Source organism: Perca fluviatilis, chromosome 7 (assembly GCF_010015445.1).
Source record: "Perca fluviatilis chromosome 7, GENO_Pfluv_1.0, whole genome shotgun sequence".
Lineage (NCBI taxonomy): Eukaryota > Metazoa > Chordata > Actinopteri > Perciformes > Percidae > Perca > Perca fluviatilis.
This window is the reverse complement of record NC_053118.1, coordinates 33,629,274-33,656,909: the sequence shown is the minus strand read 5'-3', so window position 1 is coordinate 33,656,909 and position 27,636 is coordinate 33,629,274. Positions and strand designations below refer to the sequence as shown.

Sequence of the window (27,636 nt, the reverse complement as noted above, 5' to 3'; positions counted from 1 at the left end):
AGTTTTTCTTTTAATGCATGCAGCAGAGCTACTCCAGTAATTCCATCATGTTCTGCCAAAAGCAGCTTCCTGCACAGCCAGTCGTGTGGCACTGGGCCACTGCACAGAATACTTTGTTTCTGTGTATTTGTTCACTTATGCTGAGTAGTTTGGTTGTGCAGGTGCACCGGTGTGTTGCTTGCCCTTTACTTTACTCCAGGTTGAAAACATCAGTGCTGCATTGGCTAAATTTGACACTATAATCCCGCAGTGGCTGTGCTCAGTTCTCTGCAAAGCAAGGTCATGTATCCAAATCCTTCAAGAACAGCAAGTTCTCTTGCCTAGTTTTTATTTTCAATTCCAATTCATCTCTGATGATTCCCAATTAGCTGCCAAATGCTAAAGTCTAATAAGTGTTAGCACTCTACTTGAGCATGATTGAACAAGCCCCGTGACCTTTCAGCTCGTTCTCTCTCTGAATAGTGATGCTTACACTAAATCGTTGTGCCTCCAAACTAATCACTGCCTTTAAGATTCTAAAAGAATTTGGACTCAAAAGGATTCATTTTACAACAAAACACAGAGACAAGATGGATTTCAGTTCCCCTTTAAAATTCTATAACCTGTGTTTTCCTTCCCTTTCTATTTCTGTGTTTTATAAATTTCGGTTCAATCTTCATTCCTACACATCCAGTTAAGAGCCCGGCCTGTTGTTTCTACTGCTCAGCCAATCTGTATTCCTTAACCGGTCAGGTGTGCAGGAGTAGAGCTAAACAAAAGCCTTGTTGGACAAAAGAAGAACATGAGGACTGGTGAAATATCCCTTTATAGATAAGGTTTATCTCACTGCACTACTTCAGCCATATTTTAAAGGTTCAGTGTCGTGGTCTACCTGAGGCGTAGGGCAGAAAGGAGCTGGGGTTGAACTCCAGCTTCTTCATGAAGCGGATCTGGCCGCTGTCCCGGAGACAGTAGAGGTTCCTCTCACCCAGAATGAAGATGAAGGAGGAGTAGTGGGAGAGGGAGGGCACACAGAGGTCCAGGGCCTGTTCTCCCAGGACAAACGTCCAGTCAGGCTGGAGGAGAAAACACACAGTTACAGCACGCTAACCTCTTTTCTTCCATTTCAAAACAACAAGCATGATGTATACTCTGAGTACCCTTCACAGAATGTTTATGCAGTCACTGAAATCCATCTCTTTGGTTAAGTATTCCCATTGTATAAAGGCAGACATGTGGACAAATGCATTTAAGCTCTATGAATAAAGACAAGTGATCTGTGTATGTTGGCATTCATGGCTCTTGTGCTTTTGTGGTGCTGTGGGAAAATTCAAGTGTTTGTGCTCTCTGGAAAATGGCAAGAGTACTAAAAGGTGTGGACATTTTTCCTAATTGACATTCAATACCTTCATACTAATTATAAAGATCAATATGATTCAAGGTTATGGGTAAATGTGCTGGTGCCTTTCATTTGTACGCAAGTTTCTTTTACATTCTTCATTCTACCGTTTCGCTGCCGATTGTTTATACAATATTGCAGAAGATCTTACCGTTAAATCTAACTGCTGTTTGCAGTTCTTAGTTATTGTATTATTTAAATATCTGTTATAGTATGTGAAGTTGAACTTGCACTTTACAGTAGGCCTCTCGGGGGCTTGCCTGGAACATATTATTCAACTGTATATACTACAACTTGTATATAAGATGAATACCAATGCATTTGAATTTGAACAAGCTGTCAACTAACTGTACCTTACCCACATACAACCAATAACACAGTTATGTTATGTATGTTATGCACATTAATGTTTGTCGGACCTTTAACATGCTGAAACTAACATATTGGTTTGTGCTAATGTTGTTAAGCATGGTTTTAGGAACCTAACCTAACCAGGTCACAAAGGATACAACTATCCAAAACATGGATTCCTCTATTGTTTAAATTTGACCCGGGAAAACTAAATTCCAAAGATTTCAGGTTAAAGCTGCATTAATGTCAAAAACCAACAGAATCTTTATTGGGCTGTCCTCGATTAAAAGAAATTCTTAGTCGACTAACGATTTCAATTCAATTCAATTTTATTTATAGTATCAAATCATAACAAGAGTTATCTCAGGACACTTTACAGATAGAGTAGGTCTAGACTACACGCTATATTTACAAAGACCCAACAATTCAGTAATTTGATCTGTAAAACTGAGTTTCTCCACAAAGAATCATGCAAAAGCGCAACTTTAAATCTAGTGCTTACGTTTCTTGGAAATAAGTCATTTAGCATGAAAAATGCACAAAACGGGACTAATCAACTAAAGAAATCTTTGTCGTTTAAGACTAAAACGACTGATCAGTCGACTAATCGACTAAGAGGGGGCAGACCTAGATCTTACGTACACACGTTGTCAGTTTATCTCTGGTAGCTGCTGTGTTTAGGACTCACCGTCAGCCTTTTGCCTCCAGTCTTGAGGGGCAGATCAGGATCCTGTCGACTCTCTGCCTCTGTAGCCACTGCCAGAGTCTCATACCTGGGAGACCGAGAGACACAGACAGCTGCTTACCATAATATTTAATCTCTGGACGGCGTAGTAGTAGGGTGTTGTTTTCCGGCCACCGTTTTATATGCAAGTTGCTTTCTGAACAGTTTCTGCCAAAAAATACCAAGCTATTTCGGACATGTAAAAGTTTTAAATCCATATGCATCCAACTTAATGAATCCAAAGTTTATCTCTGCTATGATTAAATATTCTTGGAAACAGTCCATTTTGACTCAGTAGGTCTGTATTGGTTTGCTTGGGAAGACCTGGAAGTGAACTGCCTTGCTTAAGGAAGCTTTGCACTATGCAGAGAGCATTTCCCATTTAACCATTCCTTCCAGATATTTCACAGTCAGTCTAAAAACTGAAATTAGTGACTCTCTGGTTACAAATTTTGCTTCTTTTACCACTAGCCCAAGACCACAACATCACCAGCTATTTTCCTGAGTGAAATTCCATCTTTAAGGCCAGGGCAGAGATCCTAGTACACATCACTTATTCACATTTAAATAAAGTCAAACACTGTATAACATGTCCATTATTAACTAAATCCACAGCTAGCGTCTCATATCCTCTCTCACTTTTACAGCTTCTGTCAGCTCAGTCAACAAGCGGCTGACCTGCTGTTCCCCGGAACTGCGGTCTATCAGTTTTAATCAGCGAGCTGTTAGCAACTGGCTGAGGATAAAGTGGCCAGACTGATCTGTGGTCAGTTGATTTTGGCATCTTCAGCATCAGGAGTTTTCCAGTAAGAAGCTGGCAGTCAAAGTGGCTTGGCGGGAATCTATCCTTCTCCTCGAACACCTGTATGAACGGAGAGGTCCAAACCCCGACCCAGCCTGACTCCGGACTGCAGCCCGCTAAATAACCGATTTATCCACTCTCACTCAGTAATACAGTGTTGCAGTTAATCAAAGCTGGCAGCAATCTTTATATCAGGAGACACAATTTTCTCCTTTGGCATTTTTTTGTTTAGCAGTTTAAGCAATACTTGGGTGATGTTAGAAAACTAATTAGACAAACTGACGCCACAAACCAGCACGTGTTCACTGAAGAACTCAGTATGATAAGGGTTCAAGTTTTTCATGTTTAACCCTTGAGCAGTTAATGTAAGTAAAATTGCTGTTTTTTGAAAGGTTTGCCTTATTGGTTAGTAAACAATACAACAACACTATACACTGTACTTTACAGGAATAGCATTGTTTCTGTAGTTAGTTTTTTATGAAGGTAAATATGGTGCAGCGGCTCTAGGGAAGGCAATGTCTGTTGGTTGGTCAATGACTTTCAGACTGAAATAGCTCAACAACTATTACATGGATTGCTATGAAATCTGGTGCAGACATTCATGTCCCCCTCAGGATTAATTGTAATAACTTTGGCGATCTCGTTACTTTTCATCTACGGCCATCATCAGGTAAAACTTTTAAAATGTCCAATACTGCCAGACCAAATACCTGCAAAATGAATACAATTCCCATCAGCCTCAGCTGTACTCTGTGTTCAGTGTGAATAAGCAAATGTTAGCATACTAACACAGTAAATTAGGATGATTATAATTACCTGCTAAATGTCAGCATGTTAGCATTGGCCTTATAAGCATGTTAGCATATTGACAGTTGTGTTTTTTGATGCATTCAGTGTGAATGTACTAACTCAAACCTGTTTAGAGTTAGTATGTAAAATGGAATTGGGACACAGCTTTGGTTCTGAATGCATCACAGGCAACTCAATCACCCAAAGGCCCCATTACTCATCATATTTTTTTTTAGAGTGAAGCAAGATAAATGTCAAATAAATTCCAAGCGCTATCAAGTTTGCATTGGTATTTTATAAAGACTTTTTCTTCCTTACCTTTGTTTATTAATTTTAAATGTTTTGTATAGAGGAAGAAATTGTCCCATTGCTGCCATCCCATTGCCTAAAACAACATCTCAGTTTTATACCCTAATAAATCAAATTATGTGACCCTAAAAAAAGTAACACTAATTCCTCAATAAATTGTGCATAAAAACAGCAAATATCAGTTTTAAACTTAGATTTTTGCAATGCAACATTTATAGTTTTCAACTCTTACCAGTACAGAAGCGGTACCTGCTGAGCTTCTATGCGAAACGGCGAGCAGACTAACAAGCTGCGTTATGGATGACTGCCACTAAAGAAACCTTTTCATCATACCGTGGATTTCCCGGGGAAGAAAATGGACTAAAATATAAATTAAACATGTCAGCGGTTTTAAGCTTTTAAAGCAACACTCAACGGATCGACAGACCCACTCCTGCATGAGTGAATGGATTAAATTCAGCCTAATAATACTAAAACAACACCATAAAATAACTGTATTCTTTCATTCTGTTTTGGTATTGCTATTCCAGCCTTCACTTAAATGTCTTATTAATGATGGGATGTGAGGCAGCATGAATGAATTAAAACTGGACATGCATGTGTGTGTGTGTGTGTGTGTGTGTGTGTGTGTGTGTGTGTGTGTGTGTGTGTGTGTGTGAGAGACTGTGTGTGTTCACTTCAATCCACCAGAAATTGGTTGGATGTTGATTTAAGTATAATGAAAGAGGGTAAAAATAACACAAAGCGCTGTGTGTGCGAGAAAAATGGGAAAACCACAAAAATCTGATTATTCACCTGCATGCCTAACATATGAGGACGGAGAACAAGACGCAGACACACACAGACCACTGGCATAGACAAACTCTTGGGAACGTGGAGAGGTTTTTTTGTTTTGCCATTTAAAAGTGTTTGTGGTGAACATGGTGTGCGCGCTCACACGCATGGACAAAGTTTTGGTAGGCCCTGACAGTGTGTTCTCATTTATATGAAAGAGGATCTCTCTGAAAAGCTCCACAAACAAACACACTCATTTACCTTAAACATATACATCATACAAGCATATACATAGACACCGCATGCACACATGGGCACACACACACAAATTATACAAACACACACACACTACATATGCTCTCTCAGTGTCATGGGTAAACACAAACTAAAATCTCAAAGCTGACGCCAACACACACACACACACACACACACACACACACACACACACACACACACACACACACACACACACACACACACACACACACACACACACACACACACACACACACACACACACACACACACACACACACACACACACACACCAAATCAAGTTCTCATTCATCAGGGCAGGAGACGGTCCAACAGGCTAAATAAACTGAGCGAGGCAGAACAGTGTGACCAGTCATCTGATATGAAATGTATAACAGTCAGTGAAGCCCTGACCCCGTCATCTGATATGGTATGTATATATATATATATATATATATATATAATATAACACATCAGTACCTGGTTGAATAAAAATTTCTCTCTTCAAGACTTCCCTTAAGATGTGAACCTGCATGGCTAGATATCACAAGAGCTAAGAGAATGAGAATGCGTGTACCTGGCCTTTAAGAACGACGTAAGAATGATCTCGAGCAAACTTCAAAGAAAGGTGAATATTTAGGGTTGAAAAGGACAGAGGTTGTCGTATGCTGTACAGATTATAAATTCCCCTGATGTTTTTTTTTTTTTTTTACTTGGGTTGACTTGAATACTGAAGACTTCATGCCTAGGGATGGGAATTGATAAGATTTTATTAATACTAATGTCATTACTGATTCTGCTTATCCGTCCGATTCTTTATAAATTCGCTTATTGATTTTTCTGTGTGAAAAAAATTGGGCCTACACAGGTTTTTAGCAACAAGGCACCGTTTTATTATCTCTGAGTCTGAAGACAGTGTAGATGAAATGAGAGAATATACGTATGTACAGCATTCGTCGATTCCCATCCCTTTTTATGCCATTCAAATACAATGCACGAGTCCGCAGCAGAAAATTAAACATATCGTGAGCATCTCAATCTGTCACATCAGCTCTTAAACCAGAGCCAAGAGAGAAGTGTCAGCTGAATATATTATCACAATTTTGGTCTAAATTGTATCTAAAAATAACCCAGAGTTATATTAAGCTTTCTCTTACGATGCTTTAAGCTACTGAGTTCTTACTTATTTCATTTAGTCCAGGGGCCATCAAACCATCAGTTCCAAGTCAATCATGAAGCACTTCAGTTGAAACACAATTTGTTAATGCTTCCCTAGAGCTGTATTGGGACTGCATCTGTTTGCTAGGTTACTGCTAATTCACTTCTTACCACTATTGTTTCACAATAAAGGCTTTTATTGTGGAGCATCTACAGGAACTTCATTGACTTTAACACCAAAGTTAGCCGCATCTGAGTGCATCACTGCTATTGTGTGTCCATAAAATGTTCTGCTCTGTTTTTTTTCAATGCTGTTTAAAGTAAGGAAGAGAGGAATTATTAAAGGATTAACAAGACTAGTTTGTACTTAGATAGGTCTGGTCACACCACCAATGTATTCTGGGATAGGGGGAAAAAAAAAAACGCTCTGGCTTGTATTTCTCTAAACCAGGGGTCATCAACTACATTTTTCGAAGGGCGACAATTTTTCTAAGCGGACTTTCAAATAAAGAAAATAAAATGTATTTATACCTAATACGCCTATTCTTGTTCGATATTTTCACTTTCTTACTGCATTAATGCTATTTTTTTTAACTTGTATTAGTCTGAGCAAACTCTTAAAAAAACATGGAAACTCCATAATGATAACTGGCTCTTTAACTAGAAAAAGATCTCAGACTAGGAGGCAGTTCACATAGTGAAAGGGGAGGATGTCAAGTCTTATCCCAGAAATGTGCATCCGCTGGGCCAGACTACTTTCAAACTACTTTTTTTTTTCTTCCAAAGTGAACATAAAAGGTACAGAGAGGAGCTACTTTTAAATGAATCCATTTAAACCAGAGATGGTATGTTAGTTCGGGGTGTATACACTTCACACTGTAATGTAAATACAAGCTTATTGCTATAAGTAATGCAGTGTTGTTGCGTATTTAAAAAAGGTACTCAGTGTCTGCTATATGTAATTTACAGAATATGCATCAAAGGGCTGTGTGTCCAGGGAGAGTAGTGAAGTCAGTGTTTCCACGGTGATAACTAGTCTGGAGAATCTCTTGATACTGGTGGGGGGCATCCAGATAACAAACAGCTGGGAGAGAAAACTACAGACACGCATACCGTACACCCACTCAGCCTGTGAGACTTCTGTTAGCTCTCCGTGCCTGTGCCAGAGGGAAATAGGCAGTGTGCATGTGCTCACATTAAAGGGAGGTACTTTCCAATCAAACTGTGTGTGTGTGTGTGTGTGTGTGTGTATCTGCTTTGGTCCATCCAGCCGAGATCTGCAGTGAGATCAGATGCCTTTAAGATGGTTCAGCGCCGCTCACTAACCATCAGCAGCTGAAACTGAAGACAGTGGAAATACCAGGTATCCTCAGATAACTTCGTAGCTGCTACAGCTTACAGACTAAAACTTTTGAAGTCATTTGGGGACATTTGTGTTAACCAACCTCAATCTCTAAAATACATATGTTTTACTTTGCTCTTTTATTACTTTAAAAGCAATTTATGATATGCTTTCTTTTCATTTTAGCAATAATTTAGCGAAAGCAAATCAATTATTTCATTGCAACACTGCATAACAAATAATTCAAACAAGTTCAATATATCCTAGAAAATAAAGCAGTTCTTTAGGGAACTGACTGTGTGTGTTACAATGATCTGGCTGAACGTTTCTTGGCGAGACTAGAGTGGTTTTGGATGTTATGAAATGTTCCTAAAATATATTTCCACCCCGATAAGTAATGTGTTATTTTGTACCTGTTATATTAGTGTCTGGATAGGATCAGAGAAGGGGAGTATAGCTGACCAGCATTAGATCATTACAGACGAACATCATAAATTAAGCATTAAAGCAAACAATATTAAGGAGGCTTTATCCAAAAACCTACTTGTAGCTCTCCAGCTGGCGTGCCGAGGAAACGGTGAGGAAGCTGTCTGTTCTGGAGTTGTAGACCAATGGGCCGGGAAGCAGGAAACCAGGCAGGAACCTGCCAAAAGTGTAGCTGTCCTGCTCAAAGAACATCAGCATCCCGTCCATAGACTGGATACACAGGGAGTGGTGACCTGAGAGGGGTGGAAGAAACGTCAGTCACTCCCATCTAATAAAGACCAAAATCACTTGGTAAGCACTCACATACGGTTGGTGTTTATGATATGTTGAAGAATGTACAATATAGAATTTACATCTTCTATGTACAATGTGGCTTGTTGCTGTGGTGTTGCACCAACTGTGGAAAATCAACTTTTGTTGTGCAAAAGACATCAAAGTGCACATTTATTTCTTGGAGTACATGGGCCCTATTTTAACGATCCAAGCGCATGGCGCAGGTGCATTTAGGGTGTGTCCAAATCCACTTTTGATAGTTTGACGGTGGAAAAAAAGGGTTGTACTTTGTGTCTTCATTAATTCATAGGTGTGTTTTGGGTGTAACATGCAATAAACCAATCAGTGTGTCATCTCCCATTCCCTTTAAAAGCCAGGCCCGTTTGGACCTTGGCGCATTGCTATTATGATGGAGGATTTGCACCGTAATATTTTTATTTGTAATCTTCTGCATGTTTGTGTGCTGCTGCGCCTCCCTGTGTGTGTGTGTAACAAGCATAGGGTGCGCGCGCTGTGCGTAAGCCTAGGCGCATTTTACTAATTTGCTGTTAAAATAACAATGAAATGCTGCGCTATTGACTTTAGACCAGGTTTTTGTTGGTCAATCGCGCGTTCACTCTCCACTGCCTCAAGATAGCAATACACCAAGACTTCACCTGAACACACCTCCCTGTAAGACCAGCACGCCCAACACTTGGCTTTACTTTTTTCTGAGACACTGTATGCAAGACAGCTAAGTTTCTTTTCGGAATCACCATTCGCTAAAAAGCCTTGCATTTTTGGGGGTTACATATTGTGTTTTATAACGGCTCTGAACAATGATCCTGGAAGACATTCATGGCTTCTGTTTCATTTCAGCCGTGATGTCGTGTTGTGCTATGAGGTGTGTTTCTCCCTCTGGCTGAATCTGATATCTCCATTAACACCTCCACGCACCTGGCCCTGGGTATGAATGTGTACAAGAGTGTGTGTTTGTTAGGAAAGGCCTGCTGTAGGACATACTAAGCCCTAACACACACAAACACACAGCAACACACACGGTCATAAAGCAGTGTGGCTGTGTGACCAGAGAACTATAATTAGGCCTCAACGCGCTATTAAAACTCACACTGCCATCAACTAGAGGTCAGGGAGACAGCCACCTACAGCCCAACACACACACACACACAACACACACACACACACACACACACACACACACACACACACACACACACACACACACACACACACACACACACACACACACACACACACACAAGAATTTAGACAGAAAAGCTGCCCACTCTTACACACCTATTCACGTTTGTGTGTTTGTGTGTGTGTGTGTGTGTGTGTGTGTGTGTGTGTGTGTGTGTGTGTGTGTGTGTGTGTGTGTGTGTGTGTGTTTCAGTGAGTGAGTGTGTGTGTTTGAGTGATGAGTCGAGTTTAGGGTGGCCGTTAACATGCTGAAAGACAAGGTCTCTCACACTGCAGACACGCCCTGAGGTGTGCTTAATACTGAAAATGAACCAACAGCAAATGCTGCAGGATCATGAGCGTGTATGTCTGCATGTGTGGATTTACATTCTTGGGTGGGTGAGTAAGTGTGTGTGTGTGTGTGTGTGTGTGTGTGTGTGTGTGTGTGTGTGTGTGTGTGTGTGTGTGTGTGTGTGTGTGTGTGTGTGCGTGCGTGCGCGTGCGTGCGTGTGTGTCTTGTCTACTGCACCAGCTACTTTTGTTAAAAACAGGAAAACCAATTTGACACACAGATAGAGTGTTTCTTGGAGAACAAATGCATTGTCTTAAGTTCATGATGGCCAGTAATAAGTGCTTTGTCCTTAATGTGGAAAATCTCTGGAAGTATACAAGCTCCAGGCAATTGTAGTGTTGACAAAGTCTCTAAGCACTAGGGTTGTGTATTATGATTCGGATCTTTGCTTCTTCTTATCGTCCTCTGGTTTAGATTCTTCTCATTTTAGACGGGGGTAAAACAAGTACATACTTTAATTGCTAAAAGCAACTTTACTTGGAGCTGATTTAGGCTGCCATAAACAGCAATTTATCTAAAATGACAACATATTTTGTGACTCTGGCATGTTTTTATTTAATAAAAACATGCTTTGTTTTGTCAGGACTCCAAAAACAGCTGGATACCCGAGGAGTGGACATTCCTCCCAGACAAACACCCTTCAGCGCTAGGGTCAAAACACCACCCACTCAGACAGCCTGACACAGTGCTGGATCATCAATAATAAGAAAAGGGCTGCGTTATGAAAATGAGAGCCAGACTGTGCCATAATAGTAACTGTGCACGTGTAATTTCACACGCCCAGGTATTACGTGTCAAAGAGCCCTGTATAAGAGCGACGCCGCTCAGACACAGTGGAGGAAACGGGCCAGTATTAGTATCATTAATAAGACATGTTGAACAAGCACACAGAGCAGCCAACAAAGCACAGAGGCTGGCCGCACACTGCAGTGGGCAGAGCCTCGCCTCCGTCTGTCTGTGTGTGAGTGAGAGAGAGTGCGTGTGTGAGACAGAGAGAGTGTGTGGTTACATGTGGATGTGTGTCCAAGCACACTTGTGTGCCAATTTATTTTGTAGTGTACATGTGTCCCTGTGTGTGATTATGCGTGTATTGTATATCTATATGCGTCTGACCAAAGCTTAAAAAGGCCAGTCCAGGCGTGCGTGCGTGTGTGTGTGTGTGTGTGTGTGTGTGTGTGTGTGTGTGTGTGTGTGTGGCCTGAATATGACCCAAACCCCAAAGGCAGCCCAGCTATTAGAGAAGTATTAGTACAGAGCTGCTATTACAGCGCCTACAGCACTGCTAAATGGCTGCTATTATAGACCTACACACTCACGTGTAAGAGCACACACACACACACACACACACACACACACACACACACACACACACACACACACACACACACACACACACACACACACACACACACACACACACACACACACACACACACACACACACACACACACACACACCTGTATCCATGAGGTTATATAAAATGTGCATCTATCACATTCGAAAAAAGGAAACGAAGATTGTTTAAAAGATCATCACAAGAACATGCTCATAAGAAGCTTGTAGGACAGGAAGCAGGAAAGGGTATGAGGTAATTGACCATTTTTCAGCGTTGTTTTTCATGATATTTAGTTGAGTTAAACCATGAAGAGGGTCTGCAATCGGCAGCAGCAGTGCAGTTAAGTGATGATAGTGAATTAAAATCAAAGTCAACATCAATGCAACATCAATTAATTACATGCAGAGTGAAAATTTAAAATTTGGCAACCGAAATTCAATCTGTAATTTGTCGCTTTTACAGCATTTTTACCGTTAGGTCCCGAACTTCTACTTTACTGAATTTTTACTTTGTCAGGTACTAATCTTTTTAGTATGGTGTTGCTTTTTGGTCTGGTTATTAATACAGCAAAAAGGAAATTATTAGTGTCCAAGGGAGCAACCTGGTTTATTAAAACCTAAAGTTTGAATTTGTGTTTGAAATATCTTGATGTGGGTTTTGCTTGCACCAAGTTCTGTGATTTAGCAGCATTGTCTACCTTAGCTGGTAGCTGAGGTAGACAATAAATCTCTGCCAGATCCAGGGGTGCTGTTCTGCAGCTGAACTCTGACCCCGTCTTGAGAGGTGGTTAAAAAGGGAATTTCCCTGCAAGAGGCAATACAGGATCCCATTCATTTATTTTAGGAACTGTAAATACAAGGTCTGCACTGCCATCTAGTGCTGACAACAGGGAGGAGCATGAGGAGTGGGGATGACAGGACAGGACAGGACAGGAGAGACATGTTTGTCTATATGTGGACATATATTTCAGTGAGTCACTATTACACGTGTGTTACGTAAGCGTGTGGTCCGTTGTATGGGTGAATCTGTAAGGTTGTGTGTGTGTGTGTGTGTGTGTGTGTGTGTGTGTGTGTGTGTGTGTGTGGTGACTTAATGCCACTGCTGTCAGAAAGTCATACCTGTGACCCCTCCGAAGGTGCCGTAGGTCATGTTGCAGGCTGTTCTCTGCAGATTGTGTTCATAAACCAACTTTAGCTGGTACTGGTCACCGTGCTCCACGTTCCCTGCAGTGCCTGCATGCACATACACACAGATCAGAAAACAATCTAATCTGTATGCTGTTTTTGAAGGTGAAAGTTGTTCACCTCTAAACATGAATAATAATAAACAAAATTAAAAAAAAATTGTTCAACGCTCATTCAAAGTGGGATGAGATGCAGAGAACACAAGAGAGGAAGCATTTAGAGGTTTACCTTTACGTTTGTGTGCATGTGTGTTACCTGAAACAGAGAAGACTGACAACTTCCTGGGGTGAAGAACAGCCAGATGAAGAAGATCTGAACACCTAAAAAGAGAACAAAAGATACACTGCTACACTGACAACAGTAAAGCTGATGGTGAATAATTCGACAACCAACTATGTTAACTACTATGTTAACTAACTAACCAAGTATGTTGGATACAAACTTCAGAACATCCACAGTTACAGTTTTGAAAAAAGTTGTGAAGATATCACAGCTACAATACAGTGTACTACTTAATGACTTATAACCGATAATTAATTGCTCATCTAACACAGCAGTGTTCTTTTTTTTCCAAACAACCCATTAAAATTATGTTGGACGACTTCCTTCTCCAAAGTCCAGATAGAGTGGTGGGCAATATATCGATACTATATTGATATTGTGATATGAGACTAGATATCGTAATATGATGTGATTAGAGGCTGCATTAGAGTAAAGTGATGTAATTTTCTGAACCAGACTGTTCTAGCTGTTTTATTATTTACCTAACCCACTTAGTCATTATATCCACATTTCTGATGATTATTTATCTAAAATCTCATTGTGTGAAGAACATGTTGTTAAAGCACCAATTGTCTTCTTCTATGTATTTGATGCGGGGTTGCTGTGGCTGTTAATGTCAATGATATGGCTTTGATATTGCTACTTTTGGTGTGTGTTGTTTCTTTGTTTTGTTTTGTGTGAAAAGAATAAACTGATGCAGTTGTGGGGAAATATGTTCTACAAGGTTATGAGTAAGAAGTGTTTGTATAAGTAATGTTGTAGGTAACATGCAACTCAGTGTAAGGAGATGGACAGGACAAAAAGAGACAAGTGGATTTAAAACATAAAATAAATATTTAAACAACTGGAATATGTTTATGTATACAGTTGTTCAATAAACAAAGTTGAAAAAATAAAAAGCACCAATTGTCCACCCTACAATATTGTCGCAATATCAAAATCGAGGTATTTGGTCAAGAATATTGTGATATTTGATTATCTCCTTATTGCGCAGCCCTACATAGAGTATAACTGTAATGCTAAGAACCAACACAAATTGTTGGCCATATAAATGTGACTCCATGGGGACATTAGAGATCAGAAGTCAGGGTCAGCTACACAGCTGCAGCCATGGAGCTGGTGAAGAGTAGGGTTGGAGAATAGGGCACCGGTTCCAACGTAAACGGTAGTAACGAGACCGAATAAGAACGAAAATTTTGGTGCCTGACAATTTTTTTTAACCGCCCCCTGGTGTTCTGGCATCAACTTGTGTGACGTCAGTGCAGCAGCCAGTGTCGGCCTCGCCGGACAAATTAAAGAGAGTCCCAACCCTGCCAGTGGTGGTGGACATCACAGATGATGATAATGATGAGAGCAGCCGTTCCTCTTCGGGTAAGTCTAGTAATTTAACGCCAACCGCAAATCTTGCATATCAAGTAAGCTAGCAAACACCGTTGCCATTCATTTCATTTTTAGTACCGGTTCGAGAACCGTTTAAGCACTGGAACAGTTTAAAAAATACAGAGTAGGCACCGGTATTGGATAAAACCTAACTGATACCCAACCCTAGTGACGAGTCAGTGTCTTGCATTCAGCAGGACAGATGCTTCCTGCCACTGTGGTAGAACCCGTGTTTCAGCTAAAGGGTGGTACCCATTCATATTTTAACTCATACCTTACTGCAACAGCTGGTGGATTTTTTTTTAAACATTGGTTTTGGTTGGGGTATAGATGATGGTCTCAGTGATGCTGATCCTAGATGTTCACTTATTTACTTTACCACAAGCCCACAGAGAAGGAATCTGTCCACTTTTTGGCCCGGGAAAAACTGCTGTCTCACTGGCTTTCAACCACGGCTGTAATGTTTGTGGAGCGAAGAACAACAAGGGAGGAGAAACTGGATCCCACAAGTCTTCTTTCTTCTGTGGAAAACCACTCAAGTCAGTGTTGAAACAAAACCTTTCACCATCTGCCCACCTCGGTCTGCCCTGACAATATTTACAACGTGTTTCACTGTTGAGGGCCAGCCTCCAAAATGCCCACCCGTCTCTGAAGAATGCAGCGCAGAAAAACCGCAGGTAACTAAACACGACGTCTTCCAAACAGACTGATTTAGTTGGATTCTGCTTCCAGCGTGATGACGTGGGAAGCCTTCGAGGCAAACCACCAGAGCTTTTTTTTCCAGAAATCTTGCTTTCTGGAAGGTTCATGTGCCCCCACAGTAAGATTATCGGAGGTAGCGTTCAGATCAATGGCTAAAGTAAGGCTGCCAGGGTTAGGAGTTCAATTCCTCTTGTGGTTTAATAGATAAGGGGAGGCTGGTAAAGCTGCTTTGTACTGTTTTTGGTTCTGGTCGTTGGGTGCTCATCTGGCTCAATCATATTGTTTAATGTGAGATTCTTCTGTCGCCTTTACTGGGTGTTCAGACCAAAAACATTCTGCTCTAAAAACATGAAATTGCTAATTGAGTTTGGAGGCTTATTAGACGCCCCAACACTGTACATCCGTTTGTTTTCCTATGAGGATGTTTTTTACAATTCTGGAATGTCATCACAATGGCAACAATTGTATCCCCTGTTGCAACAATTGCCAAATAAAAAGTAGAATTTATGCCTTGCAGGATGACACCGCTTTGCTGTGCAGCAAAAGTTGAGCCAGGTTCAACTTTCTTGACATTTCTTTGTGACCTCATTGAAATAAATGGGGAAGGCTAGGCCTGTCTGTCATCGGAGTATTTGTGCCACTTCAGTGTATTGCCATAGCAACCTAAGACACGCGACTTTGTAGCACGTAGCTTTGAAATTGTTCACATTATTGTCGCGGTGTAGATTTTTTGTTGTACAAAAAGGTACAAGTTTCCTGCACCTTTATACATCTTAACATTTAATGAAACATTCAGCAAAACTATAGATATCAGTGTGATAACTATTTGTCTATGCTTGCTCTAAATGTTTACTACCTTGATGATCAGAGCAAGGCACAAACAATGTTAAGATCAGTAGTTCTATTCTGCTGAGTGTGACTGATGCTAGTGATGCTTTAGGGCTCTAACAGGTTACATTTTTTACAAAAAAGGGGTTTTATAAAAAGAGCACACGGTTCAGTGTCTTCCATTTCCTGCTTAGCTAAGTATGAAATGGATACTAATGGAACTGTCCACTAAGAGACATATCACCACTATCCTGTCATCCCACATCATTCCTTTCATCCCGCTATCCTTCCTCTTCCCCACTTTCAAATACTTTTGGCTGTCAGGGGTCACTTAATCATCTTCGCTCCAAAAGAAGTCATTTTCACTGGAGGCATTTGCACATTTCACTTGAACTTGACTCGGGTTGTCAGCTCTCAAAATCCAATTATGCAGTGCAATAACAAAGCAGGATGGGGCTCTTGGGTTCCGACAGCTCTGCTAGCAACTCAGTGGTTAACCTGACATTATAAGCACAACTATGTTTGGGTCGCCGGGCGGCTGATAGATCATGGTAAATCATGACGAGGGAGAGAAACTCTTGACATGGTGGTTTTGGGTTAGCATGCATCGCAGAGGAATAAAAAGACATGTTAATGTGGTGGTAAGCAAAAGCAGGGATGGGGTTTTTTTTATGAATGAAAAAGCGGTGTGATGAGTTATGAATGGGTGTGTCTGCCTGGCAGTTTAAAGTAAGGCTTTATTATAAGCTGTACTATGAATGCTTATAATTCCCAGAAAGTTGAGACAGAGTTAAAAAAAAACAAAAAAAACCTGCGACTCGTTCCCAGGCAGCAGCACACATACAGCATGTAACAAACAGAGATATGGCTGTCAGGGTGGCCACAGTGCACATAGTAGCTGTCCTGTAATCTAAAGACCAATGGTTTAGTTCTCGAGCAAGCCAATAGGCTCGTTCGAGAAGAACTGGGCCTCGCCTGTAAAGTGGACGAGAGCAGGCGGGAGCAGCCTGGGGGGGGCGGTGACAAAAATCCGCTGTCAAGTTGGACAGTTTCCAGCCGCTTCCAGCAGCCTTCAGGCTGAACAGGAAGTCACAGAAACACTGTGGTCCGATTCCGATGTAATAAAATGTTATCAGACCCATATATCAGCTCCTACACAGTCTCCAGTTGTTTTTATTATGACAGAGTAGCTCTCAAAATGCTCTACATGTGATCTGTTGCTGATATTAATTAACAACACACTGTAGATGATCAGTAATCTGAACAGATTTAGTCTCTCTGACTTCTAAACATAACTATCAGCCACACAACATGTGTTCTGTACAGAATAAGCCTTTAAATCAGACAAATAACAATTAAAATCCCTCCAATTCAAAATCAATAAAAAAAGTTTCATGTTGGGTCGATTCTGAACCAATCAGCTGTTAGATCAGCTGAGAGGCTGGCGTTTCCCAGCATGCCCTGGGTCCGCCTGGGTCTTGCAGTCGGTGAAAAGCAACTGCGCTGCCTGCGTCTCAGAACTGCGGCGCCTTGATCTCGTGAGGTTATCGTTGCCCACGTGTGCATGACGTCAGAGCAAGTCGGGATCAAGTTGGACGCAAATCTAACATTGGGCAGTGATTGCCGGTGATCGATTCTGCGCAGACCTGGCTCATCTCAAACGAACCGAATATGTCCATCGACCGCTCTGTGTCCCCTCCAACAATGACCTCCTTACTTAGTAAGAACGAGCCATTTCAAAATACGAGCATCAACTAAATGCATACAATGCAAATGTAGAGTTTGTTACATAATTAAATGCTTCATACAACATTTTTTTTAATTCTTATTTAACATAACATCTAGATTTTAGGCATTTAGCTGATGCTCTTATTCAGATTGATTGCAATCGTACAATTAAATTCCAATGCCACAAACATAAAAAAACAAAACAGTAAGAAGTGCAGGTGTGAAAGCCATGAATGGATCTCTGACAATATCCATGTAAATACCCGTCACAATAAAAAAAATAAAATTACCAACAAACTGTGGGAGTAATTGAGCAAGCAAAAACATTATATCATTGTAAATGGTTTAGTTTTTTAGTGTTTGTCTCTATTTTTTTATATTAATACTAGTAATCTGCATTAGTTGCAGCACTTTGCTTTGCTGACCACAATCTCTGTGTGCCTTTAGAGGAGTGTAATCTGTTATTTGTAACAATAAGGTAGAGCTGTGCATTCGTGAGACAGTGATTAAGTTTGCTTCCTGGCAAAGGGTGTGCGGCTAATGCCAATTTGACCTACAAAACATTAACACAGGTGAAGGCCTCACGTACAGGAAGGGGAGGAAGCCAAGAGCAGCAGAGAGGGATTAGTAACACCATCAACGATCCTGGTGTTAGAGCACAGATCTGTGGTGACCTGATTTATCAGGAGTGGCACCAAGTGTTAGCAACCGTGAAACCAAGAGTGGAACCGATAGTGCCCATTAGTGTCTAAATACTAACATGTCTTTTTTCATCTAGCTAGATGAACTCATAAAAACCTAAACATTTTGACACAATGTCCTATCCATGGAAACAAAAAGCATTAACATTAAACATCTACTGCAAATCAGAATTAAATGTTTATTTTGACTATTAATCAAGGTGTCAATGACATTTTTTTATAAGGTAGATGTAATGTAGAGGAAAAATATAACAGCCTACAATCCACCGCGGCTGCAGTAAAAATCTGTTTTAACCCTTTGGTGAGGCAGATTTGTGAGATGTACTTACGACACAAACTTGCCCACTTCCACCTGGATGATGGCATTTTGGAGCTGGACTTCGAGAAGCAGGGCCTCGACCAGAGCTCCCTCGCTGGTCTTATTGGCATGTGGGGAGAATATCCTCAGCATCCCCATGTAGCTGCCCACCACCACCTTGTCTACAAAGTTATAAACACAGAGGACAATTGTTATAGGTTTGGTATAAGTCAGGATAAAAGTTATTACAGTGGTGTAGTCTAATGTATTGTAGTGGGTATACTCTATCTATCTATCTATCTATCTATCTATCTAAGCCAGAATCTTCCTTTTCTTTGGGGGGGGGGGGCATATCGTAGTGGGAGGTCTGGGTGTCCTCCCCCAGGGAAGTTTTGAGCATCAACGACTTTCCTGTATGGATACACTTTTATGCACCAATTTACAGTGGAAATACCTTTATTTAGCCTATGTGAAGAAGAAAAAAACACATGACAATTCAAAATATATCAAAAATATAATGGAAAGTATGTTGTTGCGTGTCATTGGGCATTTTTAAGTGCTTATATGGAAATCCTGGAGCTTTCTTAGTGGGTATACTGTGCATAGCTGCGTATCACGTAGACTACACCACTGAGTTATTACCCCAGACAGCCACACTGTCGCTGCTTTCATTTTGAGTATTGCTGCCATTGCCACTGCTAAAGGGACCTGAACAGCGTTGCATTATTCTTAGTTTTAAATCAACACAAAGTTTAACAACTTTGATGCCGACTAATTTGTCTTAGCTACTCAACCTGAAGTAAATTGATACAAGACAGGGTGTTGAATAAATGACATCTTCACACAGAGAAGAGAGTTTTGTTATATCTATTTGTTATACCCAGGAGTTGTCTACATTTTGGCTACTACAGTAGGCTTGCACACTGACACTTCCTCTTGGTAGGCAGCAACCTGAAGGTATATACTGTATAGGTTTATAGTTTTAAAAGAAACCCATTACATGACATTACATTCAATTGGTAGACACATTTGTCCAAAGTGCATTCAATCTCCAGTCAAAAGTTAAATGTCATTAAAGCATTGTTCACTCTAGAGGGAACTGGTTGGCTGGTAAAATTAAACCAAAGCAGTTGATTTTCAGGTTAAGACAAGTGGGAAAAAAAACAATGCACAAAGCACAGAGGCAAATAAAAAAACAGTATAGATATTTTCTTGCCAACATACATCATTATATGCATTTTGTATGTGTGCACAACCCTATTAACTACAAGCAACACACATTTAACTCTGTATTTGTATCCACATAGAGGCAGTAAGTTAAAGAGGAGTAATAAGAGGGACAAATAACAATGTCTAAACCTCATGGGCACATTTCAGGCAGAGTCCTGCAGCCTCTATGCTATGATGGTGCACTGCTTTTCCTGACTACACACTGACCATGTTCGGTGCCACTGTTGTCCACGTCGCCGACACAGAGGCATCCCTGGTCAAACTCCTCCCCCTCGCCAAGCGTTGCTGACCACCAATCACGGGCCTTGAAGAGAGACATGCTTCCTCTGATTGGACAAAGAGAGAAAGACAGCGGAGAGAAAGTGTTAGATTCCTTCTGCTGTAGGGCTGCAGCTAACAATTATTTTCATTGTCGATTAGTCTGTCGATTTTGTCCAAGCCCAAGAGGACGTCCTCAAATGTCTTGTTTTGTCCACAACTCAAAGATATTCAGTTTACTGTCACAGAGGAGAGAATATATTCACATTTAAGTAGAAGAAATCAGAATTTGTTTTACTTTTTTTAAATTAAAAAAATGACTCAAACCGATTCATTATCAAAATAGTTGACCATTAATTTAATAGCTGACAACTAATCCATTAGCCTAATTGATTATTTTTTGCAGCTCCATTTTGCTATCAACGTGATGTACGTATATGCTGTCCTGCTGTTCTGTCTGTTTCTCCACTGTGTCATTTTTCAATAAATATAGTCCTTTGAATTCATAATGTGTAGCAATACATTTAACATAAACTATGCAATGACAAATAGATGAACAAAGAAACACAAAGTTTTTTTGTTTTTTTTACTTTAAGCTCACAATATTATCTCCTGGTCATTGAGCAGCCCCAGTAAAGTAGTTGGGGGGGGTTAGGCGCCTTGCTCTAGGGCACCACAACAGTGGATAATGAAGAAGGAGCGGGCAAGCATTCCTTTTTCACTTCTGGCACAGGATCAAACCACCAACACTCTTTACACCACAAAAACTCTGGCTAATCAGTTTGACCAGAGGGGCGGAGCTCGAGCCGTTGGCATGGCGACAGCTTGGACCACTGTCCACTTGTCTGCTGGCCCAAGAGGCTCTCAGTGCACCATACTGGACACCTGCAGCCAATGGCAGACCTGAAGATCAATCACATGACCCCAGGATTCTGCATAAGAGAGTTAGGGGGGAATGAAGGGGGGGGGGGGCAAGCAGCTTTTCTACTTGTTAAGTGCTGAGCAGGTGGAACGGGCAGCTAATCCAGAGAGGGACTCTATCTCCAGAACACTGCCCTCCAGACCTCAGTGGGTGTTAAAGCAACATTACACCTCCTACTGTTAAGATATTTCATAAAAGAGTCATGTTTAAAAGGCTTTGGCCGGGAAGGAAGTACAGAGATTCTTTATATTTTCTTGTTATTATTAAACCTGAACATTATTACACATATCAAATGAAATATATACATATATATACACATTTGCTGCATTAACAAGAAAAAAGAGCTGCTTTTTTTTCCTGACGATACAGTTGCTGCAGGTAGTAGTTCCTAACCCAATGAGCGCAGCGAGAGGGGCAGGAAGCCATAATGCACTGGCCCTACTCACTTATTATTACAGCAACTTTATTTCTAACAGGCTAATGGGCTTACAGTGGCATCCTGTGACTGTCTGCTTGGCTTTGTGCTTTGTTGACTTTCCTTAGCACAACCTGTTGCATATCGCCTGCAAATTAATATACGTTTCTATATTCTACTATATTTAAATCAATTAGCTGGAACATGTGCCTCAACTAGTCTAATGATTTCTGCAAGCATGAAGCTGGTAGATAATGAAAATTAATTCCACTAAGAGGAGACAAAGTTTGTCCATGCTCTTGTTTTGGGACCACCTCCCTGATAATAAACATGGGTCGGCCGGGGAATACTGTACATGTTCAGTCCCCTGTGATGGAAAGCACCCTGAGCTCTCTGCAGGCTCTGGGGATGTGGCTACAACACCGTTTTATGGCTAAACAAGTTTCCACAGAGGTTAGATTGGATGGTAATAAGAAGTCAAACTGGAGCTGTCAGCTTCTGCTGCGATACTTAAGTTAGGGTTGCACGATATTGACAAAATGTGATACTGCGATATCGATTATGAATATTGCGATATCAATATTAATTTTGATATTTTCAAACATATGGAAAATTACAAAAGTTACGGGAAAATGCATCAAAATAGATTCATAACAAATTAAACAAATTTTTCTTACAACATAAGGTTTATTTCAGCTGACAGTCATATTGGACTGGTCCAACATGAATGAATGAATAAATAAATAAATAAATAAATAAATAAGGACCACGTCTACAGAACAGGACATGTTTTACTGGTTGGACAGTATAAAATATAGAAATAAAGAGAACAGGACATGTTTTACTGGTTGGACAGTATAAAATATAGAAATAAAGAGAACAGGACACAACTTTTCTTTCTCTTCTCCGATTCGTTCCGTTTTGTTGTCTCTATGTATTTCTTCACTTACACTGTCACTCTGTCGAAATATGCACACACGTGGTACGCTCCATAGGGTTTGCACTGACGTGTACCAACATGTGCAAGTGGCACGGTAACTGGCCAATGAAACGATCATTACAGAGTTTAAAGCGGGCTCTAAATCAAACACTAAAGCCCTATTCGCACAGGGTAAGTATAACCTGGTGACCTCCGGTCATTTGTAATAATTGCAGAGGTTGTCTGTGATCTTAATCCTGTGCGAATCGGTAATGTCTGTAATTTGTAAAGAAATAATTCCCCCGCAAATGACCTACCATATTTTGCCGAAAACGGAGGTCCTGTGATAATATTAGTCCCGTGCGAATCGGCATCTCTGTGATTTGGGGTCTAATTGGCTGCATTGTCAATTATAAATGAAAAGTTTTGACATCATATCTGGGGGATAAAGTCTGTAAATTTGAGTAAAATACAGACTTCAGTTATCCCGTGTGAATGCGCCACACGAAACACAGACGTGTGGGGGGTAATTTCTAAACTACAGGAGGTCCCCTGGTAATACTAGTCCTGTGCGAATAGGGCTTAAGCCACACAGCCAACGGACGGGACGCAGCGCTCCACAAAATAAACAAAATATTGCATACTTATTGCGACACTTTCGATATATTGCGATATATCGATATATCTTGCACCCCTAACTTAAGTATTTCATTTAGGGATACACTGACTTTTTACTGATATTTTTTGATTAAACAGGCTATATAGGAATATATTGAGACAATTGAAAAATATGATATTACTATATTATGTGTAAAATTACACTTTTATTCAACTTGTAAAAGTAATAATAACCAAACCAATTGATTATAGCCACGGCGCGTGCGCGCGCACACACACACACACACCTATCCATCTATCTATCTAGTACTGCATGTTTACAAACGTACACGGCTCTTATCGTGTGCTTTGCTATCTAATGGACCTTTTTCACAGCAGACAGCTCGGTTCCATCAAGTGTCCCAGTAAGCTATTTCAGTGAGTCAGCATGCACAATACCAGGACCTCTCCTAAGTGGAATGCAGCCATCAGTAATGGGTTTGAATACACCTGTGCTTTTCCTACTATGACATGTCAACATGTCTGCCGTGAAAAAGGTCTATTACATGTTTTGCTCTTGTTATTCAGTGAGAAAACTGACCTTTTGTCTACTTTGTAGTCTTTAATCTGTGTATAACACTCCACGAAACATGTTAAGAGTAAGGAGTATTTTTACTTCAGTTAAAAGCCACAGTGCAGACTTTGTTCAACACGAGAGAGAGAGAGAGAGAGAGAGAGAGAGAGAGAGAGAGAGAGAGAGAGAGAGAGAGAGAGATTAACGAGTTAATTAGTTGAACTTCAACTTTGTGTACTCTTGGGCTTTAATGGCACACGACCAAACACCTTTGGGTTTATCGTTCAATAAGTTACCCATGAGGACTCATGTTGTGGTCCTCTATTAGTGAGCAACAAAAACAAGTAAAATTATCATACACGCCTTCAGGAGTTGTTTTTAAGTCATCCTGCACAGGTGAATTAGCTCGCAGCCAGGCTGCATTAACTTTAGCTTAGACGGCTAATTAACTAACGTTAGCGTTAGCTAGCTCTCCAAGTTACCTGGAAACCAACGTTTAGCTAGCTAGCAGGTCGAGAACAGTGTCGCTGCCGTTGACACGGAGTCTCCGCTAATGACAAAACACATTCCGGTTTGTTCCAGAGTTTTTCTTACCTTCACGTACACGAGCCAGTCCGTAAAAGCCGATGGTTTTGGTACTCTTGGTTCACACAGAAATCACATTTCTCACCCTCTTGCTTGCAGCCATCGTCCTGTTGTCATGGCACTGACGCTTAACGAGGAAGCCGGGCTGTTGTGCGCAGGAACGGATATAGATGGGTTGCCGGGAAAATGAGTTTTTGGACTACACAGTGGTTATATCCATATCTCAATTCTGGTTTCTAGGTGCTGCGATTGAATAGGGACTTCTTTTATAACAGTTGCAGATATTTTTTATTAAACATTCTATAAAGCCATATATTGGCTCCTTAAAAATGTATGATATTAATTATTTAAGAAAGATTAGCCTACACTGTTATTAAACTTGTAAATGTGATAACCAAATAAATTGGTTTAGCCACAGCATGTGTGGATACAGTACAGCTTATGAACTGTATGGAATAAAAGTGTATGGCAAAATATTTGATTGAGGTAGGCCTAGTAAATGTAGCAAGAACAAAAGCATGATATATGATCATATCATATCATATGCAACATATAGGCTATGGCTAAAAACAAACCAGAGCTGTACCTATTTTAAGCTTATTGTACTATAAATAACCAAGCTGTAATAGTGTATGGCGGTATGTGTATTGTCTATTGTGTGATGTTTATTTTATTGCATTTCCATATTTGTAGTTTGTTGTGGTTCATGATACTGAAAGTTGATATTCTAATTACAGTGAACATGTAAAAGTCCAACGAGAAATAAGAGATGAAAATTAGCAATAGCTATAAACTCTGCAGCACATAAGGTTCATACTCTGTATTGGAACGATTTTAAAATGCACGCGTCATCCCTATAAAATTAAATACAAAATCAATTCAATTTAATATTAAATGTAAATAAGATATATAACTCTGCAACAACATATGAGAGAGGGCTAAAATCTGTCACATGTTAACGTATGTTCAATGTGTATTAAGGATTTTATTCTGCACTGATTAACTTTTAGCTCTTCCTATGTCGTTAAAGTATTTTCTATTTGTCTGTTAATCATATGTCTTACCTTCGACTTCGAAAAGTTGAGGGCTCGTCCGGGATTTGAACCCGGGACCTCTCGCACCCTAAGCGAGAATCATACCCCTAGACCAACGAGCCACCTGACGTAACTGTCCGACCGTGACTTTCTGAGTTTACTGTACATGCCACGTTGCATGGACACTGCTGTTATTTTCTTCTACATGTCAACGCTCTAGACTTTCTGGTGGCTGCGCGCCATCTACAGGCGCTTTACTGAACTGCAAAAGAATCTCTACCAACTCCAGTAGAGGCCTTCTACTAAATCGTCTTTTTTTATCAGCAGAGGCGAGAGGTCAGCAAATGTAGCCTACTCTCAAATGCGGTACTTAAAGTCAACCAGGTAACCTCAAGACTTTCTTCTTCATGTATGGAAAGGTGTAATTGATTTTCATGACTACATTGGATAGATGGGATGTCAATCTGGAGCTGTCATTTATTTAAGAACTAACTATCTTAGAAAACTGGCACAGTAATTGCACTGTAGTTTTATTATAAAATGATCTTATGTAATGTAACCTGTAAATTTCCAATTTCTTGCCAGAGAAACTAACAAATAAACTATGCTCTTCCTTCAGACCCAGGTGGGGGTTACATTTTGGCAAAAAATGAGGGCTCGTCCGGGATTTGAACCCGGGACCTCTCGCACCCTAAGCGAGAATCATGCCCCTAGACCAACGAGCCACATCCATGTTTCTTTTGCCGACGGATTTTGGATGTACAAGATGCCACGTTGGCCAAATTCCTGTCTTCTCTTAGTATCTGTTCCTATAGTTCTCCAGATACACTTCTTGCGACCGAGTGCCATCTGCAGGACGTTTATGGTACTGCAGCCTAAACCATGTGCCAAAAACTCCAACTGTGTTTAAAGTTTCCCATGGAAATTTCATGCTGTTTTACACAGTCTATGTTCCCATCCAAACGGCAATGTTCGTCTGTGATCCAGTCATGGCTCACAAAATGACATTTTATTGTATTTTTTTTTTTAAATCACACCATCAAAGAAAAACAGAAAGCCATCTACTTATAAAAAATACAACACACCGGTCTATACTTTTGCAGATCTCTCCAAATGCAATAAAACAATATACATTTCCATATAAGGGCCACATATACAGTATGACATTACTTTTCCCCGTTTTATTGATATATACATGTATATGTATATCAGTCTCCCGTTTCTTTCACATAAACTCAACGATAAGAAAAGGCAACATGCAGGTGATAGCAGCACATTTAAAACAAAAAGTCAAAGAGAACATTCAACACAACATGTTGAGACAAAGGGATCTAGTGACATTTGAACTTTGAATACCCCTGCCAAAAAAATACGATAATTAGTAATTAGTTAGAGGTAGTGCTCAATTTTAATCACAGAATGAAAAGGTGATGAAATGAAATAGGTCCTATGCTGGGTTTTATTGAGCATCACAGACAGCAGTGTGTTTCCTTCTGCGTACTGAAACTAAACTATACTTAATATACTTAAGATATATTGTAATATAATATAGTATAATATATAATATATATATGTAATATAATATAGAATATAGAACCTGTTACTTTGGTTCCAGGTTGTTTTTTTTACTAGTGTAATTCTTTCTAATGACCACTAGAGGTCATCTTTAGTATTACTTACTTAATACCTCCTTAAAAAGGTGCAGTAGGTAAGACTTATAAAACTACCTTTCTGTCATATTTGCTGAAACTGACCCTATGTTCCAGTAGAACTACATGAAGCAGGTCATTCAAAAAAATAAAATCTGGCTCCTCTGGCACCACCTACAGCCTGTAGTACGATTTGCAAAAATCCACCGCTCCCTGTTCAGATGCACCAATCAGGGCCAGGGGGGTATGTCTAACTGCGTGTCAATCACTGCTCATGCACACGCATTCTTTCTCCCTTGTGGGGGGAGGGGCTTCGGAGACTTAGGTTTCGGGCTTTAGCGGAAAGTGGGGAGGGACTGAGAAGTTGTGGATGTTCAAAAACAAGCACCTTTAACCTTAAACACTGGCATGGAAAACACTTGATTGTTGAGCCAGCTATGCAGAAAAGTCCACAAATTCAAAATGCCATGAATGGTTCAACAGTAAAGAGCTGCATCTTCTTCTGGGTGTTGATATGATGCCAAAAACAAAAAATGCTTTTACTAACGTAAACATGGCTTTTCTGTGTTCCTACATCCACAAATCAACATTACCAACACATATGTTCGTGTACAGGCCGATTCCCCCGTACACAGAATTTAAAGTGCGTTTCCTCTCATCATCGGAGTTTCACGTTGACGAGCTGAATCCATTATTCTCGTAAAACCAATACTGTGACAGTGGTCATTATATTGCTGCTGTCACCTTGCAACACGTCATTTTGACTAGGAATTTAATTTTCCCAAGGTCCTGTGTGTACTGAATTACTTTAAAGGACCAGCAAGCTTTTGCAGATGCAAGA

The 27,636-nt window shown here is 40.3% G+C and overlaps 1 protein-coding gene and 2 non-coding genes across 4 annotated transcripts in view; all 3 read right to left on the bottom strand.

Annotated features, from left to right (window-relative positions):
• bbs9 (Bardet-Biedl syndrome 9) overlaps positions 1-24,269 on the bottom strand; it is a 190,189-nt gene extending 165,920 nt beyond the window's left edge. For both annotated transcript variants that reach the window (XM_039806472.1, XM_039806473.1), the window contains exons 1-8: positions 24,122-24,269; positions 20,050-20,168; positions 18,644-18,794; positions 12,949-13,013; positions 12,628-12,741; positions 8,427-8,601; positions 2,418-2,502; positions 872-1,055 (exon numbers count right to left, since the gene is read on the bottom strand). In XM_039806472.1, the coding sequence (XP_039662406.1) occupies positions 872-1,055; positions 2,418-2,502; positions 8,427-8,601; positions 12,628-12,741; positions 12,949-13,013; positions 18,644-18,794; positions 20,050-20,161 (886 nt within the window). In that variant the 5' untranslated portion in view covers positions 20,162-20,168; positions 24,122-24,269. The remainder of the gene's footprint in view (positions 1-871; positions 1,056-2,417; positions 2,503-8,426; positions 8,602-12,627; positions 12,742-12,948; positions 13,014-18,643; positions 18,795-20,049; positions 20,169-24,121) is intronic.
• A 927-nt stretch (positions 24,270-25,196) lies between these two features.
• trnap-agg lies at positions 25,197-25,268 on the bottom strand. Its single transcript has one exon. It is a non-coding gene; the product is annotated as a tRNA-Pro (tRNA).
• Positions 25,269-25,799: 531 nt separating this feature from the next.
• Positions 25,800-25,871, bottom strand: trnap-agg. Its single transcript has one exon. It is a non-coding gene; the product is annotated as a tRNA-Pro (tRNA).
• Between the last annotated feature and the right edge of the window lie 1,765 nt (positions 25,872-27,636).